The sequence below is a fragment of the Anguilla rostrata genome, chromosome 2 (genome assembly GCF_018555375.3).
Source record: "Anguilla rostrata isolate EN2019 chromosome 2, ASM1855537v3, whole genome shotgun sequence".
Lineage (NCBI taxonomy): Eukaryota > Metazoa > Chordata > Actinopteri > Anguilliformes > Anguillidae > Anguilla > Anguilla rostrata.
The window spans coordinates 8,099,684-8,120,918 of NC_057934.1; the positions used below are offsets into that span (position 1 = coordinate 8,099,684).

A 21,235-nucleotide genomic window follows, 5' to 3' on the forward strand; every position below is an offset into this window, starting at 1 on the left:
GAGTAGGACTAAAATATTAATGAAAATGTTTATGCAGCTGTAATCTCGCTGGGCTTTCCTCCTTTCTCTGTTAGTACCAACGTCCTATTAATTCTCTCTTCAGTTGATGGGCCTAGAATCCAGGCCCACATCCTTCCACTAGCTTTTCACCTATGTAGGAAAATATTCCATCACTTCTAAATGGTTTCAGAACCTAAACCTGCACATTCATGATGGATTTTTTTTTTCCAGATTACTGAAAACATTGTTAAACAGAGGAAAGCAATGAATTGTGTATGTGTGTGTGTGTGTGCGTGTGTGTTTTTATGCATGTCCATCTGAGTGTATGTGTGGGCACGTGTGTGTCTGCATGCGTGTGTGTGTGTGTGAGTGTGTACAGTAGAACACACAGTAACATGTTCCAGTACGGAGCTGAATTGTCAGTGTCTCACCATAGCCAGTGCAGTGCTGATAAGGGGTAAAATAACTCTCTGGGTGCTGTGGCCTTTTCACCATCGTCTGGAGAGAATGAGATCTGGGGATCTGAGATCAAGGTCCTGTTTAATTTCCTTCAGCGGGAGAGAACCGCGTGCGGCTGCGCGGTCAGCCATGCTGAATCATTAGCCTCTTATTCAGCTCTCACCGGGAACCAGAACCACGTGTCACTTCCTGTAAGCGTGCTCGCGATGTCTCCGCTTATAGCAAATCGGTATGCACGTGGCTGCGGCTAAGGAGGGCATCTCTGTCCTCGAACAGACCACCTCATTCACGCGTTTTTTTAGATTTCTGACATGTTTTGCATTGCATGTTATTTCGGAACGCACACAGGTTTTATTGTAGTCGAATACTTCAGCAATCTTGCTCGTGAACAACTCCTCTTTTGCAACCTCCACATGCCAGACATGCGTGTGCGTGTTATGAACGTGTGCGTCAGGGCCTGTAGTGCATTTTTATGATTTTTGACCCGTTGCTGGGTGCTTAGCCAATCACACGTCACAGCCCGTATTGCAATTGGCACTGACGCAACATCTTCCATCGAAAATTACCTCTGAAAAGATTGAAGCCTTTCTGTTTGAAGAAAAAACTTTGTTGCCCTGTTTTACCTTATAACTCTGCTATCGTACCAGAAGCAGACCCACTTAATCAGTGGCCATTTTTTTTTAGCGGGCAGACTGTCCGCGTGAAGCTGAGTGCTTCATGAGGAGTTTTGCGTGTGAAGTACTTTATTAATAACTCTGAAGTTGTCTCGTCTGATTGCCCTGTACCTCTTCAGGGCAGACAGTCGGTTACTGGGGATTTCTGAATTTTTAAAGTGCTTTGTCTAGCCCAGGGGTGGCCAATCTTATCCGAAAAGGGCCGGTGTGGGTGCAGGTTTTTGTTTTAGCCCAGCACTATGTCACCTGATTCAACTAATTAACTAATTATGGTCTTCAATCAAGACCTTGATAAGTAGAATCAGGTTGTGTTAGTGCTGGGCTATAACAAAAGCCTGCACCCACACTGGCTCTTTTTGGATAATATTGGACACCCCTGGTCTAGCCCGTATAGCATATGCTATTTCCCTTAGGGTTAGCAGCGTCCCTCAGGGTGAGCGAAAACCTAGCAGTAGCCATAATGCTTGTGTGAGCTGGGGGGGTGCTGATAAGGTTCATGGAGGCGTGACACAGACCAAAACGGCCCCCTCCAATTCTTTGGGGTCAGGGCCCATACCCCGGGCAGTGGAGAGATTACTGGATTATTGGCACAGTAATCCTCTCATTTTGATCCGAGCTGGAATGGCAGACACAAGTCACTTCCAGGATCTTGCACCAAACCTTCACCCCCCCCGCCCCCAGCCCCCCCCCCCTCGCGCCCACTCATCTTTTTGTCACAAACACGCTGAACGGTTCGCGGTTGACTCCGCAAAATTATGTCTCGTCACGGCGGTAAATTTCTGGATCGTGCTAATCCCAACCCTCAGCCCCATCGCTGCTGCTAGCCCTGGGACGGACGGTCCTTAATCCCTGATTGTCTCTGCCGGGCTCGGGAACAGGCTGGACTTCCTGTGAGCGCGCTCGCGTCCGCACGACAAACTTTGTCTATTTTCCCCGGGCGATTACGGCTTCCTGCGTTTCGCAGATTACGCGTTCTGAGGCGGGCTAATCCGGTCTGAAAGACTGCCGCTGGATCAGAAGCGGCTACAGGGCTCACGACAGGGCTGCTTGGCTGACGTGAAATCGACTTTTCGTTCCCAGACACGGTGGCAAACACAGGTGACGCAGGTGACTCATGCGCCGCGCCTGATTGGCCAATACTGCAGCCTTTCCGGTAACTGCGGCCCACTGTGCCGTGATTGTGTAAACAGCAAATATGATTGACTGCTCAGCCATTGTGCGGTTGTCACCGTTGCCAAATGCAACAGGATTTTGAGGAGTTCCTTTTGGATCCTTGCCCAGATTTAGCAATGGTGTTGGGTTAATAGTTATTCAGAAGCACAAACGGATATCGTAGGTGTCATGCAAAAAAAATTCTTTCTTGTCCATTTTCCAAATTTTTTTTTTTTTTTGAACACGTGTCAAAAGCACTTTTATGTTTCAGTTTTATGAACTGTAAATGTCAAAAAAATTAACCACCCGCTAAAGTAGGTTCAAAACCCCTGGTGAATAAACTATAAATGGCGTGTTGGCAAATGGAAAAATGAGACAGACAGATCCTGTGGTCACAAGCAGTGGGAGCAGCTGTGTTTCAGTGAGGTTCGGACAGTCAGCAGGCATCTTATATGACCCAGTCCAAACGGCATTGGGTGAGCGCACAGGAACAGGAAGTTGTGCGTAACTGCATCACAGTGGGGAATGGTTTCCAAAAGCATCTTTTGCGGAGGTTTTCTGTCACTGTCCAATCAGGGCGCAGCTCGCTTGTGCCCTGTTGCGAGCAGGTGGTTTTGCGCTCAGCCAGACCACCTGCTCGCCTGTTCTGACCCGGTCTACCTGTGGTGTTCCCCGGCAGGGTTCCAAACGCATCCTGAGGTCAAACGAGTACGTGCTCCCGCCCGGAGGACTGATGGAGACGGACCTGGAGCTCACCTTCTCATTACAGGTACAAAGCCACGCCCCTCACCTCCTCATTACAGGTACAAAGCCACGCCCCTCACCTTCTCATTACAGGTACAAAGCCACGCCCCTCACCTTCTCATTACAGGTACAAAGCCACGCCCCTCACCTTCTCATTACAGGTACAAAGCCACGCCCCTCACCTTCTCATTACAGGTACAAAGCCACGCCCCTCACCTCCTCATTACAGGTACAAAGCCACGCCCCTCACCTCCTCATTACAGGTACAAAGCCACGCCCCTCACCTTCTCATTACAGGTACAAAGCCACGCCCCTTACCTCCTCATTACAGGTACAAAGCCACGCCCCTCACCTCCTCATTATAGGTAAAGAGCCACGCCCCTCACCTCCTCATTATAGGTAAAGAGCCACGCCCCTCACCTCCTCATTATAGGTAAAGAGCCACGCCCCTCACCTCCTCATTATAGGTAAAGAGCCACGCCCCTCACCTCCTCATTATAGGTAAAGAGCCACGCCCCTCACCTCCTCATTATAGGTACAAAGCCACGCCCCTCACCTCCTCATTACAGGTAAAGAGCCACCCACATCACATTATAGGTCATAGTAACCCCCACCATTTCCCTTTTTTTCCTGTTAATTCCCATGGAAAGTTTCCACTGCTGAATATTCCTAATTTTGCAACCCTACTACCATGACCAGAGAGTCCTGTGCTTGTCAGGGTGGAATTCTGGGAAAAGTAGTTGTTTTTTTTACAGAGCATGTGTAGGGGAAGCCTGATCGTGGCGCTAGAGCTGAGTGTCTGATCCCCGTGTCTGCGGCTGTACCACGGATCGGGGTGGGGGGGTGGATGGTGGGGGTGGGGGCGGGGCAAACGAGGGCGCTTGCGCTGGGATCTGGGGAAAAGCGAGCCTTGCTAACTTCCGCCATGCCCACGTCTGTGTCTGTGTCTGTGTCTGTGTCTGTGTTGCCGGCGACAGTATCCGCATTTCCTCAAGAGGGACGCCAACCGGCTGCAGATCATGTTGCAGAGGAGGAAGCGCTACAAGAACCGCACCATCCTGGGCTACAAGACGCTGGCCGTGGGAGTCATCAACATGGCCGAGGTAAAGAGAGAACAAAAAACTCATTCATTAAATTAATTTCAGTTCAGTTTTATTTGCGTAGCGCATTTTACAAATGGCGTTGTCACAAGGCAGCTTCGCAGAGATCCGGGCCTGGGACCGAATTCCTCCCAGGAGCACGCCTGCATTTATTTCAGAATCAAGTTTCAGGACAAAATCAAAGGTTAATTCATTCCAGGCCTGTGTCCCATTAGAGAAGGGCTGCTGGCCTGGTTTTTCATTGGTTCGATGGGGGCCAATTAGAAAACCGAATGCCAGCGGGGGTCAGCTTTCAAGTTGGTTTACTTTATCCAAGCTGGAGCCACTCGTAGCACGCTAATTTAAACAAATTGTTTTGCTCTATTATGAATGCAGGATTTTTCGACTCGTTCTGACAAGTCAGTGATTGGCTGCTAAATACAGCTTCGCCTCATTTTGAAGCCACAACATCTCATTCTACCATCACTGGTGAAATAATAATGAGTCGTTTTATTTATTTATTTTCCAGACACTGTCAGGCAAGTTATCTATGCATTTAGTATCAGGCAATGTCAGTTGAGCCGAATGAAGAGTGCTAATTAATCACAGCAAACCACTGAGAGACTCCGTAGCGCAGCCTTGTGCAACTTTTAACATCTGTCGCCAATGAATCGACCTATGAAGCTGCATGAAGCTTCATAGGCGCAAAGTCAGCCCTCACCCCACTATCCACCTCCCTATGTCACATCCGGCTGTCCAGACCAACAGCAGTGATACACAGCGTTCTATGACGTGTCCACAGTGACCTCGCATAGTGACCTCGCTTTGGGTGTGGGCACTGGCAGTACTGGGGAGGTTGTTTACGGGGGGGGGGGGGGGGGGGAAGGAGCATGTTTGCCCCTGGTCTTTTGTGCTGTGCATGAATCATACTCGCACAGCCAATGCATCAAAGCAGACTGAGATTACAGCCCATCTGTGCACCTCTCTGAGAGTGAGAGGGAGTGTGTGTGTGTGTGTGTACTGTATGTGTGTGTGTGTGTGTGTGTGTGTGTGTGCACTGGTGTGTGTGTCTGTGGGTGGTTTCTGTGGATTGAAGCTCTGGGGAGTAGCAGACTTCCTGCGGGCTGTGAAAGCCCTGATTGTCCAATGCTGGACCGCCCCCCCCCAAACAATGCCCCCGCCCCTCCAATTCAGGCTGTCTTCAGAAGTTCTTCAGCGGCGAGGCATTCCCCGATCGGCACCCTTCCGCCAGACCGCTCGACTGCATTCCCCTCCGCACAGATCACACGTTCAGCTCCTGTGAGCCGGCCCTCTGCTCTGCCCCTTAACTACCGCAGGAGGCTCTGGTTGCTAACGGCCGTTTCCAGGGCTGCGCAGAGCAGCTCATCGCCTCAGTAATGCGCCCGCTTCTGCCCCTCGAGAAATTTTTCGGGAGACGCGCGTTTCCGCTTCGCTGGTCAAGGAGACGGAGCGCTCGGCGTCCCAGAGCGGAGTATCTGGCGCTCGTAGAGAATCTGCATCAGAGCCGTCACTGTTGTGGTAGTGGTATCTTGTGGCACTGTACAATCTGTGGGTTTTCTGCTAGCCTGTTAAAGTCAGTTTGGGGGGGTGTTCTCCCTCCCTGGTTTACAGTCGGGTCAGGAACAAACGCGAGCCCCTGGGTCTGGTGAGAACAGCGGAGAACGTTTAGTTTTGGATGGAGACGTGAGTCTGTGTGCAGAGAGCTGTCCAGTCGCCTGTCGCGCCGTGCGTCGAGAGGCTGACGGACTTCCTCCGGTGATTTATGGACTGTGACGTTCACCGCTTCAGCAGAAAGAGGCTCAATAAGAAAGCCGAAACCCAGCCTGACTCCTTTCGGTTATTTTGATGCTGTCAGATGCGCAAAGTGGGATTTGTTTCTTGTTTGGGAGAAGTTTTCACCGTTGCAAATGGGCAGGACGAGCTGAAAGGCCAGAAGAGGTTCGGTACGGCTTGTTGACGTGGAAAGTTCTCCCGGAGCTCAAAGCTTTTAAACTGAAGTTTGTTGACAGCAGAAGGAATAGCCCTTGCCATCCCGTGACAATCTTGCGAAGAGATGTCACTCACGTCTTTGAGAACTGATTTACGATAGTCGAATAGAGAGCACATCTGAAAACCATAACAACCAATATTTCTCAAGAAATCTACATCTGACCGGCCACTTAATCCCTTCCATTCCCTGCGCATTCTGATCATACTTGCTATGCTAAATAATGGTGAAATAAATCAAAATTTACAAATAAGTAACTGAAATTTGTGGCATTAATTAAACATGGTGAAATCACTGTTTAAAAAAAAACAACATTCCAGATTAAAGCATTGTGACATCACAATGTTTAAAAAAAACAATAGTTCAGATTGCGACATTGTGACATCACAATGCTCCGACATTCCGTGACAGCTGCTCAACTCTGACCTCTCCCTCGTTCCAGGTGATGCAGCACCCAACGGACGGAGGCCAGATCCTGGGTCTCCATAGCAACGTGAAGGAGGCCCCCGTTCGGGCGGCGGAGATCAGCGTGTTCTCGCTCTCCAGCCAGCCGATCGACCACGAGGACGGCAGCGTGCAAGCTGGGCCCAAGACTAAAACCTCAGGTGAGGCCTGCAACCTCAACAGACACGCGCCTTTCTATGACATAATACATCCCTATGGCCCAGATTCTGTCTAACTCTATCTGCTCTAACTGCTGTAGGGCTATAGACAGGCCCATAGCAAGATTCAATCAAACCTCATAGTTCGATTCAGTCTAACTAGACTGTCAGGCTCAATCAGATTGCATAGTCAGCCGCTTTATGACCTAGATTCAGTCTAACTGCAGTGTTTTTTTGTTTGTCCTGAGCAATTAAGCAGAGAGTTGTTTTTCTGTTCCCGAAGCATCATCGTGGATTTGACGGGCCACCGAATTTCGCGGAGAGTGCAGCGTCCGCACTCTGTAAAAATACCGCACCAGCTGACATTCCTTAGCCGTGGCTGCGCGGGACAGAGTGTGGTGTGGGTGGTGGGGGGCGGGGGAAGCAGGATCTGGGCCGCAGCATCACTAAAAACTTTCTCCAAGTTCCCATCCCCGAAAAAGCAGTCTACTGGGCCGGCTCAGCCCATAGACTTACCTAGACTGCAGCCAAGGGGTCTCTATAGTATACATACTTTAAAGCATACTTTATGGAAAGTGTACTTCACTGGGTGCTACATGCTTTTAAAAGAAGCATATTGGCATGCAGGGTGTATGCTGTCTGGAGCACTGGGTTGTGCGTTAAGGCATGCTTCTCCATGTTGTGAAGGGGCCGTAGGGTCTGGCAGAGGCCCTGTGCATCTCATTCAGTGCCTGCTCTGTAATCTGAAGCATTGGTTCTGTAAGTCAGGGTTCACTCTCCACTGTGTACCAGCTGAGGATAAATGCACGCAGATACACACACGCAAACATGCGCGCACACACACAGATGGCGGGCCGGATGCTGAACGATGCTCTGTAACCACGGCGATAGGTGCACATCCCTGTTTTCAGTCAGATTAGGGCCCGGGAGGGGAGATTAAGTCGGTGGGTCAAGCGCCAGTGAAGGATCTAATAATGGCCTAATCCAGAGGGTGCGTGCGTGCGTGTGTGTGTGTGTGTATGTGTGCACGCTTGTGTGTGTGTGTGTGTAATTCTCCCCAGGCACTCGTTGTTAGGAGAGGCCTGCTCGGCCATAACAGATGAGCCGAGCCGAGGGGCATTTAGACCACTGTCAGTCAGGCAGATAGAGATATTAATCTCACTTTGCCCCGCGGAAACCGGAGCCGGAATGGCGGCCCCCTTCACCTCAGCCATCGCCAAGGCCGACCGCCAAAAAAGAAAAAAATGAAATCATCAGCTGTCCGGAGTGCGAAATCAAAATGACAGGCAGCAGAAGCGCAGCTACGCGGAGTCTCTTAATGAAAGCCAATCCCTTCGCCCGTCTCTCCGTCTGACGCTTTTAGTCTTTTCTATCTTCTTTTTTTTTTCTTTCCTGACGCCGAGAAACACAATAAAAATACGAAATAGCGTCCAGAGGGAGTGATGTTCTGCCATCCAAAGTGACCGGTCTGCATAAACCAGGGATGTGGGGTGGCGGGCATGGAGCGGGGTGGGGTAGGGATGGTGTGGCAGGTGATACCACAACTGTGACTTCTTGGCGGTTTTTTGGGGGACGCAGCTGCTGTTGCGGGAACTCGTCCCTGCAGTCTGAACCCTGTCTGAAGGGCAGGCCTCGGGCTCCACGCTCTTAAAGGAGCTGCGTCTGGCGGTAACGAGCGCGGTGCCTGCCGATGGGCGTCGGCCTATTTTTATTCGCGCTGGCAGAACGGTGTCAGCCCTGCTTAGCGCTCACGTGCCGAAAATGACCTTGGAGGTGCGTGTGATGGGCGTGTGTGTCCCCCCCCCCCCCCCCCCACAGACCGCTCTCCCGACATCGACAATTACTCGGAGGACGATGACGACAGCTACTCCTCCGAGCAGGAGGCCAGCGACGACGCTGTTCACGGGCAGGTGAGGCTCGCGTGGCTACCCCCACACACACACGTGCACACACACACACACACACTCAAACACACACACACACACGTGCACACACACACACACACACGTGCCCACACAAACGCACACACAGACATGCACACACACGCACACACATGCGTGCACACACACACACACACACACACACCTGCACCACACACACACACACACACACACACTCAAACACACACACACACACACACACACTCAAACACACACCCCACACACACACACACACACACGAGCACACTCGCACACACACACACCTGCACACACACACACTCACTCGCACACACACGTGCACACACACACACTCGCACACACACGTGCCCACACAAACACACACACAGACATGCACACATACGCACACATGTGCACACACTGACACACACAGGCACACACAGACGCACGTATTTGCACACACACACACACACACACACACACACACACGCACACACACCCTGAATATTGTTTTATGTTCCTCTCTAATGCCCTTAGGTCCTCCCTCTCAAATAACATTAATTCAAACCACTGCCCTTTTGGACTTCTTTTTTTAAAGCAGTGACACTGTCACCTTTTCTAATGCACTGAAGATCCAAAAGGCAGCATGACTCCGCCCCTCCCCCCTCCGAGCTCCGCCCCCTTTCAGTGCCTGAGCACAAAAATGAGATCATTGTTAATGCACCAGGCGCATTCCACTGCCGTCGCTCGGTAACACCGCCAGATTATTATCGCAGAACCCTTTACACGTTTTCACCGACGCATAATGCATTTGAGCTGAGCATCTGAATTCATAACATAATGTGTGATCATGTGTTCATAATCCCAGATGGAAACGGCGCCCTGGCGATGTCCTAGATACAGAAAGTGCATTGTGCACTGTGTTCTGACTACGATGTGACCTGCCCCTCTCCTGTATCTCTCCTGTGCCTTACCTGTGTCTCTCCTCCCCCTCTCCTGTGTCTCACCTGTGCCTTACCTGTGTCTCTCCTCCTCCGCTCCTCTGTCTCACCTGTGTCTCTCCTCCCCCTCTCCTGTATCTCTCCTGTGCCTTACCTGTGTCTCTCCTCCCCCTCTCCTGTGTCTCACCTGTGCCTTACCTGTGTCTCTCCTGCTCCGCTCCTCTGTCTCACCCGTGCCTTACCTGTGTCTCACCTGTGTCTCTCCTGTGTCTCTCCTGTATGTCACCTTTTCCTCTCCTGTTTCTCACCTGTGCCTTACCCGTCCCTCTCCTGTTTCTCACCTGTGTCTCTCCTGTATCTCACCTTTTCCTCTCCTGTTTCTCGCCTGTATCTCACCTATCACTCACTTGTGTCTCACCAGACTAATCAAACTCAAGACACTAAGGGGTCAGTCTGGTTTACATCCCCAGTGCTAAACATGCTCAACACAGCCCAGGAAAGGAACAGAATGTGGAAATGAAATAGGTCTGCGTTTCTAAGTAAAAATAGCGTGCAGTGTTTCATCAGGCAAAGTTTCAACCGTGTCCAACCAGGCTGCCTGTGCACACAGACTGCCCGCAGTGCGCAAAATAAACACAATAAAAAATTGAAGGTTGTTTTAAAAAGTTGAGAGCTTAATTCATTTTCCATGCAGAAACGGTGCCCTAAATCCCTCGTGTGAATGATGTGCAGCCACATTATTCGATTGCATCTCTGTGAGGTGATACGCTCCAAGTAAAACGGGATTACTTTACTTTGCTTTGAATGTAAATGGGTTAAAATGCCCTGGGCTGCCTTTATAAGGTGACAGGGATGTCAGCCACCGTGTCTTATCACATCTGAATCTGTTACATCACCCTACAGGACTGCTGGCTATAATTAGCACTAGCATGGCTCAGATTCTATACCAGACAGTGGGGGGTCAATCCATGCACTGGAACAGTGCCTAAACAGATACCAGCCCATGGGTTCCATCCACACACTGGAACAGAGCCTAAACAGATACCAGCCCATGGGTTCCATCCACACACTGGAACAGAGCCTTAACAGATACCAGCCCATGGGTTCCATCCACACACTGGAAAAGAGCCTTAACAGATACCAGCCCATGGGTTCCATCCATACACTGGAACAGAGCCTTAACAGATACCAGATCATGGAGCCCATCCACACACTGGAACAGCGGCTCTACAGATACCAGACTATGGGGTCCATCCACACACAGGAACAGAACCTTAACAGATACCAGACCGTGGTGCCTTAACAGAGACCAGATAGATGCTCTATTCACCCTCATTTGGTCCTAATTTGCAGGACAACAGAGAGAAGCACGCAGGCTTCTGTGAAAGCACAGGATGTTCCCCGTGGAACGGCTCGAGGCACGGTCAGCTATTGGGCAGCACTACAGCTGCAGGCGCACGGTCGTCATGACGAAGGAGATTAGGGCTGCATTAGGTGGAGGGCCTGGCCGTCTCTGCCAGGGGACGGGGAGGCGGGGAGAGTTGGCGTGACATCACACTTCAGCTCTGGCTGCATCTGCCACTCATTAAAACATGTCATCTTCCCCTGTGACTGACGACAGACTCTTACTGGCCACGCCCCCCCTGCGGAATTCTGCTTCTCTGTAGCCACACCTACGTTACAGAAATATATGATGTAATCATTTCAGTATGTGTGTCAAAAGTTAGCAGTTAGCATTATTTTTCCTTTATCGCATGTCTGTAGATCCAATTATAAATGTGTGTTTTGTGATCCCTTACTTAAGAAATATATACATTTCATATGTAAAATATATATTTACTACAGCGTGTCATTTACATTAAACTCTATAATGTATGCAAACAGATGAATAATAAGTCATGTTTTTAGAAGAGGAGATGAATATTGTATTGATATTTTAGATTTTATACTATAAGCGATGTTGTGTGGTGTATTATGTGGAAGTGTGTGGGCCTTTCCTGTAACTGTGAGGTGTTTGGTTTCCTAGGTTTTTAACGCAGTTCTGCTCGCTCTCTGCACCGTGCGTTTCAGGACCTGTACGATGAAGACGACGAGGTCAGGAAGCCAAAGAAATCGCGAAGGAAAATGATCAGGACCACCTCCATGACCAGGGTAAGAGAGACTCCGCCCCCCTGATCCCCCCAGAGCCCCGCCCACAACTCCAGCCCAAGCCCCGCCCCTGATCCCCCACTCACAGCCTTGCAGAACTCCACAGAAATGTTGTCTTCTTTTCCCAGTACAAAAATACCTCCAAAATAAACAAAGCACAGAACACATACTTGCGGAAAATGAATTAATCTGTGGTGAAGTTGATATGGATAATGCAGAACCGTGAGGACAACCTCCTCCCCGTTCCACTCCCGCCACCACGCTCACGCTCGCCTCTTTACTTGTCCGGGTCCGTTTTGTTTTCGGGTTGACCGGCGCGCGGCGAGGCGAGCGCTTTCGGTTCCGGCTGACCCGGTTTGTCGCTCGCAAAATGGCGGCGGGGCTGTCCAGGCCCGCGCCGGCGGCCAGCGCTTCCCCGAAGGGTCGCTTAAATTCAAGCCGTTAATCTCCGCCGAGCGACGGCGACGACGGCGGCCAGGGCTCCTAAATCACCGGCGACTGTTTGCTCGCCGTCCCGGTCCACCCGCCACGCTCCAAACCCCGGGGGGGGGTGGGGCGGTGGGGGGGGGCGGAGAGAAGTTTACATTCTCCGCTCGGTGAGCACGCCGTATTTACAGTAGATTTACTCAGCCTGCAGAAGAGGGATTACTTCACCCCGGGCTCCGTTAGACGCCGCCGACAGCCCACGGCCGTTTTCCACACACCCTCCCACCCTCCCCCCGGGGGGCTCCGTTACCATGACGACAGTCCACCGCTGATCCGAGACATGGTATTACTCCAGGATGTTTCTTGTGTGGTGCCGCCGCGTTTCGACAACGACAGTATCCGCGGCAATCCGGGAACTTAGCTTGGAAATATGATTTTAAACTTCTCTCCCCCCCCCCTCTCTCCCTCCCTCCCTCCCTGACACCCCCCCCACTCCACCCCACAGCAACCCAACTTTAAGCAGAAGTTTGTGGCCCTGCTGAAGAGGTTCAAAGTTACGGATGAGGTGAGTGACCGTGCCAGCCCCCGTTTTTGGGTGCTTTTTGCATTTCGCGCGTTAGCCAGCCTGTTGCGCTAAAACACATTTGCCCGGTCGGTAAACAAAGTTCCAAGGTCCCGGGTCTCAGTCTGCATGGTGAGCAGATGCAACAAAAAAAATAAGAAAATAGAAGATCCATAAATTAATAAATGTTTGCAGAGCTGGGCCAAGATAAACAGCCTGAGCGAAGTTAGCGGTTTTGTAGCCCGTAGTCGGCCAACTGCGCATATAGCCGTTATTAAATTGCCTAGGGGGGGCTTTGAAATGCAATCTCTGGATATTGATTCTCCAAACAGAATTGCCGTGGCTTCATCTAATATGTGTGCAACAGAGGGTGGGGGTGTGGGGGGGGGGAGGACAAAACAGAAAAATCATTACAGCATTAAATGCTCTAATGGCATTATGTGCTCAAAAGTGTGCGGAAGTTTGCCTTCTGTGTCCTGCTACCACCATAAACCCCTGTCCTTGACCGCCCCATATCTATCTATCTATCTCTCTCTCTCGGTCTCTCTCTCTGTCTCTCTCCCTCTTTTTCTCTCTCTCGCTCTTTATCTCTCTCTCTCTTTTTCTCTCTCTCGCTCTCTATCTCTCTTTTTCTCTTTCTCTCTCGCTCTCTCTCTCTCTTTTTTTCTCTCTCGCTCTCTATCTCTCTCTCTCCCTCTCTCTCACTGTGACAGTTAATACTTGTAGGTTCTTAAACTTTTTTGAAGTTCCTCCTCAGAGCAAGCAGCTGAGCATTGTATGGTTGGTTGTTCATTGGTTGTTGGTTAGTCGTTTTTTGACGGTAGGAATGAGGCTTCATGAAACCAGAAATGGGCGGAGCCACTCCTTTATGTATCTGTGAGTCAGAGATGGGAGCCAATCGGTGGATTCATTCAAACCCCTTAGTTTTTTTGTCCTCGTCTCCTTGCTTCAGCACGGATACATGAGTTTGATACCCGGTCAGTTTTATTTTTTGTGGCACGTTATTAAGCTTATGTCGTTTATTTTGTTTGAGGTCTTTGAAAGATTATTTCAAGCCATCTGTGAAATGCCTTTTTGTTGTTTTTTAGTCCATCTGTCAGTTACATCAGAACAGGTTTTTTTTTCCCCCTCGCCGGAAATACATAACTGTCAGCCCAAGCTTCGCTCCCTTCTGTGGAAAATTCCTCCGTCGCTGAGGGGAGTGGTCCCGACCTGTCAGTCATCTGTTTGTCGTCGCTAGAATTTTCCGCACCACTTCCGGAACCCTGGGGCGCGAGGAATCTGCAGCCGTCACTCACATTCTGACCGGCGGCGTGGTTTCCTTAGCAAACTGGAGCGAGGCGGATCTGCTCGATAAATCAATCTTAATTCAATTGAGAGATATCAGACCCCCCCCACCATCACTACCACCGGAGGGGGTTTTCGTTTAAAGCACGCAAAGATAAGCGTCCACTGTACTTACCGTAATTTAAAAGACTTTCCTATGTGGTTTAAAGTCTTATCTTAGCCGTGGCAAATAGCTAAAAGGTTTCTGCCGGAAAATTTTTTGTAGTAATCTGAGATGTCGACGTGCTGCTTTTTTCCTAACTGGCTTCAATTTACCTGCGTCCCTTTCCACGCAAATGTGAAAACGGCACTCTATCCATTCGGTTTTATCGCTCTCTATAAACAGGAACATCTGAAAATAGGCTACCTGTCCTCCTCTCCCTTTTTCTGACACTGCAATTAATATTCGTGTAGCCTTTTCCGGATTCCCTGATAGCGAGTAGCAATTTCCTCCGTGCCTTTTGTTGGCGAGCGATGCCTGACTTTGGCGTTTGTTTCTGGCTTCGCTCGCCGGTCGTCCCTGGTAACCGCGCGGCGTCTCAGTCTGCGCGCTCAGATGTCGTCCGTCAGCCCCTCGCCGACGGCGGACAGACGGGAGGCGGTCGCGTTCGGCGCGGACGATCGGCGCGGTGCCCTCCCCGCCGTAGCGGCGCGGGTTTTAAAATGGCCGCCGGCGTGACGTCGGGGCGAAGCCGAGGAGCCGCGGGATTGGATAGACTGGGGCGCCTGAGCTCCCGTTCTCCGCTGCGATAGGCCGCCAGGTCGAGCGCCGGTATCCCAGCGCGGACGAGGCCGCCATCCGGAGGGAGAGAGGAAGGAAGGAAGGGCAGCGGGTCAGGTCCACCGTCGCTGCCGACTCGGGTGCGGGCGGAAGGCCTGGAGCTGTGTGCGTCTGGAGCGGCCGCAGGCTAGCCTACGCGGCCGCGGGTTTGCCCAGCGCAGCCGTCCACGGAGAAACCCCTGGGGACGCTCACACACACCGCACATCCCTTCCCTCCTGTCTGCTTCTTAGCGACGGAAGGTTCCGGTTGGTGACAGGGATTCCTGCTGGGATAGTACAGTAGGCCTATGCTGTGTCTGTTGCCATGGCAGCACACTTTGCGCTTGAAGTAGGGAGACTTTCGACATTGAGACCGTGGAGTTGAGTGTCTCAGGAGGGTGATCTGTGTTGGCGGGTCTCGAAGCAGTTTTTTTTGACAGTTAGGTTTTTCTGATGCAGGTATCGACCGTAACGAACAAGTAATCTGGGCAGAAAAGGCGAACGAAGCCATTTTTCATGTATTTATATTTAAAGTCTAGTTAAAAGTAGAGGCCTGTTTTCAGTCTGTGCATACCCACAATTCACTGAGGCTCCTTAAACTGTCAATTAACGCATTTGTAATCCCTTCTTTAAGGTCAGCCGATCTGCTTCTGCAGTCTATTGATGTCCACAAATCTGTTTGATGCCCATAAATCTGTTTCCTGGCAAGTGACTGCAGGCTGCTTGTGTCACTAACGCCAACTTTTTTAGCCTTGTGCCTTAACATTAATCACTTGATTAGCCCCCTTCCCTCGATGCAGCGCTCCTAATTTAGTGCCTGCAGGTCGTCGCGTTACGAGCGAATGACCGTAAATAGGCCTTTTGGCCTCAATTCAGTCTGTTAGCGTCTGGCCGGAGGACCGAGGTCAGCTGTGCGTTCAAAACATCGATCTGGCCGCTTCACGCAGCATTAAACTGCAGAGTTACTGTGCTGTAGGTGTTGCCTCAGCACTGCGCTAACTGTAGGAAAAGCACGTAGCAATTGCTGCTGGCGTAAAGGCTTTTAAGTATTGCTAGCGTCGCACAATAAACGATGACTGATCCATTGTGATTATTAGTAGCAGTGGTACTACAAGTATTACCAGTAATGTGTAGCATAGCAAAATAACTGCATTGTGAAGCACCTTGAGCTTTTTGCAGGAATGGTGCTAATAATAAGTTATATTATTATTATATTTATTATTATTATTAAGTAGTTGAGTAGTCGTAGTAGCATAGTGATGCCGTGTTTTGTTATTGTTGTGCTGAAATACATACTAAGTATATAAGTAATAATAAGAGAAGAAGCAAGAAAATGATGCAGGTGAAATCACCTTGAGCTTTCAGGAATGTTCAAAAAAATTTAAAGTCAAACTCTTTGGCTAACACGTTTCATACAATGTTCTTCAGCTCCAGGCCATTCCAAATGAAATAAAACCAGGATGTTGTGGAAAACCAGATGTCTGGACATACTGAGCGATGAACACCCATACGCGCGCGGACACGCACACACACACACACACACGCCAGGCACCCACACACATGCATGCACACACATACACACATACACACACACATCTCTTCCCCGCACTCCGCACTCTTTCTCAAATATCACGCCTAGCTGGTTGTGTGATATTCTTCATTTGCTGTGTCATCTCTTCCTGTGAATGAGGTGTAGGAGGAGGGAATATGGGTCCGTGCAGCGTTGGTGTTTCGCTGCCCTTTGTTTTGCGCAGTTTTTTTTTTTTTTTTAATAAAGCTGAGCTGGTGTTCATGCTGCGGCGGGTTCGCTACGATGCGGTGGATGCCATAAAGCTGACCTCTTGTTTTCCAGGAGGACGTAGGGTGTGTTATCGCCTCAGGCCGCTCCCTTGAGTGGGGAGGGAACAGCTGGGTGTTTACGAGACCGGCCAGGCTGCTCTTTCTCTGACGCGCAGATGTGCACCATGTGTGTGCCTCAGCGGGGCGGGGGACAGTCCTACGCACATGAGAACCATGAGGACAGTGCAGTTTAGTCAATGTTTTTTCTGGCATTAAGCAGACGCTCGTATCCAGAGATTACTTTTTTACGCACAATGCGTTTATGCATAGAGCTGGATATTTACGGAGGCAGTGCAGGTTAAGTGGCTTTGCTCATGGGCGCCACACCGCAACCCGTGGAATTCCCAACCGTACCTGTTAAAAGCAGCAGGTTGGGTAACTGTGGAGGTGTGTGTGACGTGTTATTGACTGTGTGTGTGGTGTGGTGTGTGTGTGTGCATGTGTGCGTGTGTGTGTGTGTGCGTGTGTGTGTGTGTGTGTGTGTGTGCGTGTGATTAAAAGCACTAGCCTACAGACCTGAGATTTGCAGGTTCAAATCCAGAGAGGCACTGCCTTGGTCACCATGGTTTCCGCAGTAAAAACTGAGGCGGATGAATGTGTTATGAAACTGCGTGTGATCGGTGAGATGTAATTATCCATCACTGCACTCCGAAACACAAACAAACTAATGCCGTACTGGGCCGGCCGCGAGGATTAATGCCCATGCTGTCGCCGAAACGCACTCCGCCAAGTTCTCAGCACTTAAATCAACTCAGACGGAGTTCAGGTTCAGGTAAGCCAGATCAGGATTACAGAGCGCGGTACTTCATCATGGCCGGTTTTAAACTCCTAATTTTGGCTGTTTGGAGCGAAACGTACTTGGGTTGAGAGAAAAAAATGCGGAAAGCCTGGATGTCACTTGTCAGCTAACAGATATTCTATTTCAGTTCAGTTTTTTTTTTTTTTTAAGTTTTTTTTTGTAATCAACAGATGTGATAAATGTTTTTAATATATCACAGCGTGTACCTGTGGAAGGAAAGCCCTTGTTGGGCGAACGCCAGGTTTTTTCCCTGATTAATGAGCTTTTCCTAGCCGGTTAAATCCTGTTTTTGGTGGCAGGTGCTGGACTCTGACCCGGTCGATCAGACGCAGGAGGTGGAGGAGGATTTGGACCTGCTGTACGACAGCCTGGAGGTCTACAACCAGAGCGACAGCGGCCGGATGGAGCACGAGAGCGCCAGTACGCCAACCAACTCGTAACCAACTCCCCTGGCCTGCCCTTCCAACCCCACTCACAGCTTCCCAGGCTCCTCCCCACATGCCCAGCCTCACCTAACACCATAAGCCCTCCACAGCCCAGCCTGCCTAACATGACCTCCCTAATCAGCCAGGCCTCACCCAACTACCCTCCCTCTACCTGCCCGGCCCCTGTCCCATCTCCTGGGCTCCTCCACCACTTACTGCCCCTATTTGTCCCCCAGGCCTCCCGAATCATGCCCAGGCCCTCCCCCTCCCCAAGCCCTCCAGCCTTCCCTAGCCTGCCCTGAGCCTCGTGGCCCCGCCCTGGGTACTGTAAGTGCTGCAGTACGGGGGTCCCCGCTCTCCAGCCTGTGTATTATGTGCGTACCAGCGATGCGCTTCTGTGTTTGTGTTACTGAGCCGTTAATTCCTGCATCACACAAGGTCCCCGGAGTCCAGCTTTAAGGGGTCAGTGTGTAATTCTATAATGGGATGTTTTTCATTTAACCCTGGCCTCAGGGCTAATACTGTCAGTTGCCTGTTATAATGGTTGGATGCAGCATTTTTCATGTGTTAATTCTTTCACGCATTAATGTGTTCAGACCTTCACCTCATCATTCATTCATGTGTTCATCCCATCATGCACTCATGAGAATGACTCTCTCCTTTGTGCTTCCAGACCGTTCTTTGAAGGGATGTCCCACTCCAGCTCTCAGACGGAGATTGGGAGCCTGCACAGCCAGAGGAGCCAGGCCCGAAACCCCTCCTCTGCTGTGAGAGAACCCCCCAAACCCCTCTAACCCCCCCTGCCCACCTCACCCCACCCTGCCCACCAACCTTCCAGTGTTTAAGAGCAAAGCAGAGCAGAGATGATAGTAATAATAATAATAATAATAATAATAATAATAAGAGTAATGGCAAAAACAACAACAAAACAACAATGTTATGGCTACTAAAAACAAATAATAATAACAAAACTACAATACTACTAAAAATAATAATTATTATTATTATTAGTAGTAGTAGTATTGTTGTTTTTGTTGTTATTACTATTACAGTATTAGTCATAGTAGTAATAGGAGTGTTGTTGTTGTTTATGTTGTTGTTCTTAACACAGTCAGTCATAATCATAAGAGCACTCAGGGAGTGACAGGGAGGGGGGCAGTGAGGTGGAATGTCAGTCTGCCTGTCAGGAAATGACAGGGATTCCTCAGTGCATTCTGGGATACGCTCGCAGCCCCCGGCTCCCAGAGCACGCAGACTCGCTCCAGGGGCTTTACGGGAACGGGGCGGGGCGGGGCGGGGGGCTGGGGGGCACACGGGGGAACAGTTTGTCCAGCAGACACCCCATCCACCCCCCACCCCACTCCAATTTCAGCGCCCCGCATTTAGAGTCTGACATCGGGGTCACGACCCCGGGCATCGGACCGAACGCACAGCACGCTTCCAGCGATGTGCGCCATCCACTAGGTGGTATTTATAGGGCTAATGGGAAAGCAAGTCGGTGGGGGGGCGGGGGGGTGGGGGTGTGGGGGCGGGGGGTCAAAGCCTCTATCCAGCCGACCCAAGTGTAACGGGATCCGATCACAGCAGGCGCCGGAGTTTCAGGATTACACAACAATTACAGGCAGCGATCAAAAGCGCCAAACGCAGCTCGGATTCCCCCCCTCCCCATGCACAGCATGCTTAAAACGGCTGCTTTCTTACGCTTCGCAGAAATAAAATAAAAAACATTGAAAGGGGAAAGCGGGCGTACGTTGTCAGAAAGTGACGGTAAAATGTCAAACTTGGGTTATTTCCTGAACCCTGTGAGAGGAGGTGGCTATTTATATCCCCCCTGTCTAAACTAAATGAGCCATTAGCCGTGCAGTACGTGTGAAAGAACAAAAACGGAACTTCCCTCTTTTTTCGCAAGTGGGACGGAAGGTCAAATGGAGGTGGTGGCAGGAATTAATCTTATTTCATGTTTCCACTGTCTAATTAGCTCGTATTTTTTCCCCTTAGTTAGCAGCTACAGTAAAGCAGTTTCTTTAATTGCCCGTGTTGGTAAAACAAACAGAGGTGAAGCATGTTGAGGTGGCATGACCTCAGGCATAATATTGTGACGTACTGTTACTTCAGTTATGGAAAACAAAGAGACAGCTACTGGTGTTCATGGAAAAGAACATTTCGGAAGTTAATCATTGCCGTTTGTCATTTAACAAATATGTATATCCTTCTGGAGCTTGAAATCTTTGTCCTCTTGGGTGGGAAAGAGTAAATAAGCCTTAAAACATGAATGCCATTGAAGTTAGCTGAGTGTTGCTTCAAGACAGCATTCAGATGGATTCATCCTTTGTTTCATCCAACCAAGAATTTTCTCTGGGCTTTAATTTCTCATGAAAACACCCCCTTCTTTAGGGAGTCTTTAATTGACTGTGGTGCTGTGTGTGCTGTGAAGTGAAGCATGTCTGAGCAGTGCCCCCTCTGGCGGGAGGTTGAACTGCCACTGTCCCTGTTGTCCCTGTAGGGTGCAGACTTCCTGTCTGTGGAGAAGACCAAAGTGCCCGGGGCCCGGTATCCCGAAAACAGCTCTGTGGAGGCCGCACCAGGGGTGAGTGATCCTGCCTAAAGCTCTTCTGGATTTACCTCACCCACTCTCTCTATCCCTCTATCCTTCTCCCTCCATCTCCTTCTCCCTATCTCCTCCTCTCCTGATACATAATACCTTTTTTATTATTGAAGTACTTTACAAACAAGCAAGTATAGTGCAAAACATACTGGCATTGTAGACAAGATGTACAGACATAACAACATTGACCTTAGACGTTAACAATAATACTTTTTGTTATTGGCACGACGTGTGTGAATATATGGCCAAAGCTTTACATAAACAAACGGCTCCCTCCCTCCCTTTCTGTCTAGCGCTCTCTTTCCCTTGCTCTCTCTCTCTCTCGCCCTCTCTCGTTTCACACACACACACATTCTCTCTTTCACTCCCTCATCCCCCCATCACTTACACTCCTCCTCTTTCTGTCTCTCACTGCTCATTTTTCTATTTATCCATCACAAAAAGGATCTGCGTTTCTTTTTCTTTTTATAAAGGCCGTAATCTTGAGCGTCCTCCTGTTTGATTCCCCGCAGGTAGGGCACAGATAAGATGTTGTTCAGACGTTGATAAGACGTTGTTCAGACGTTGATGAGACGTTAGTCAGACGCTGTTCGGAGGCTGGCGTGGGCGGGAGCGGGATGTGTGTGAAAGAAAGGCGCTCACGCTGACACACACGGAGGCGGCCGTTGTGCGCCGCGCCGCTCGGCTCTGCGCTCCTGAGATCGGATCGATGCGCTCCGCCGCGAGGGGCCGGCGTCGCTGATTACCATCGCCGCTTCGCTGCTCGCCCACTTCGTTTGTGTAGCGGC

General features: G+C 50.2%; 1 protein-coding gene across 1 annotated transcript in view; it reads left to right on the forward strand.

Annotated features, from left to right (window-relative positions):
- Nucleotides 1–21,235, forward strand: part of si:ch211-126j24.1 (phosphofurin acidic cluster sorting protein 2) — a 95,406-nt gene that overhangs the window by 54,627 nt on the left and 19,544 nt on the right. The window contains exons 3-11 of the mRNA XM_064317519.1: nucleotides 2,965–3,054; nucleotides 4,007–4,132; nucleotides 6,559–6,721; nucleotides 8,537–8,628; nucleotides 11,628–11,708; nucleotides 12,637–12,696; nucleotides 17,717–17,833; nucleotides 18,490–18,609; nucleotides 20,346–20,429. Coding sequence (XP_064173589.1) covers nucleotides 2,965–3,054; nucleotides 4,007–4,132; nucleotides 6,559–6,721; nucleotides 8,537–8,628; nucleotides 11,628–11,708; nucleotides 12,637–12,696; nucleotides 17,717–17,833; nucleotides 18,490–18,609; nucleotides 20,346–20,429 — 933 coding nt within the window. The remainder of the gene's footprint in view (nucleotides 1–2,964; nucleotides 3,055–4,006; nucleotides 4,133–6,558; nucleotides 6,722–8,536; nucleotides 8,629–11,627; nucleotides 11,709–12,636; nucleotides 12,697–17,716; nucleotides 17,834–18,489; nucleotides 18,610–20,345; nucleotides 20,430–21,235) is intronic.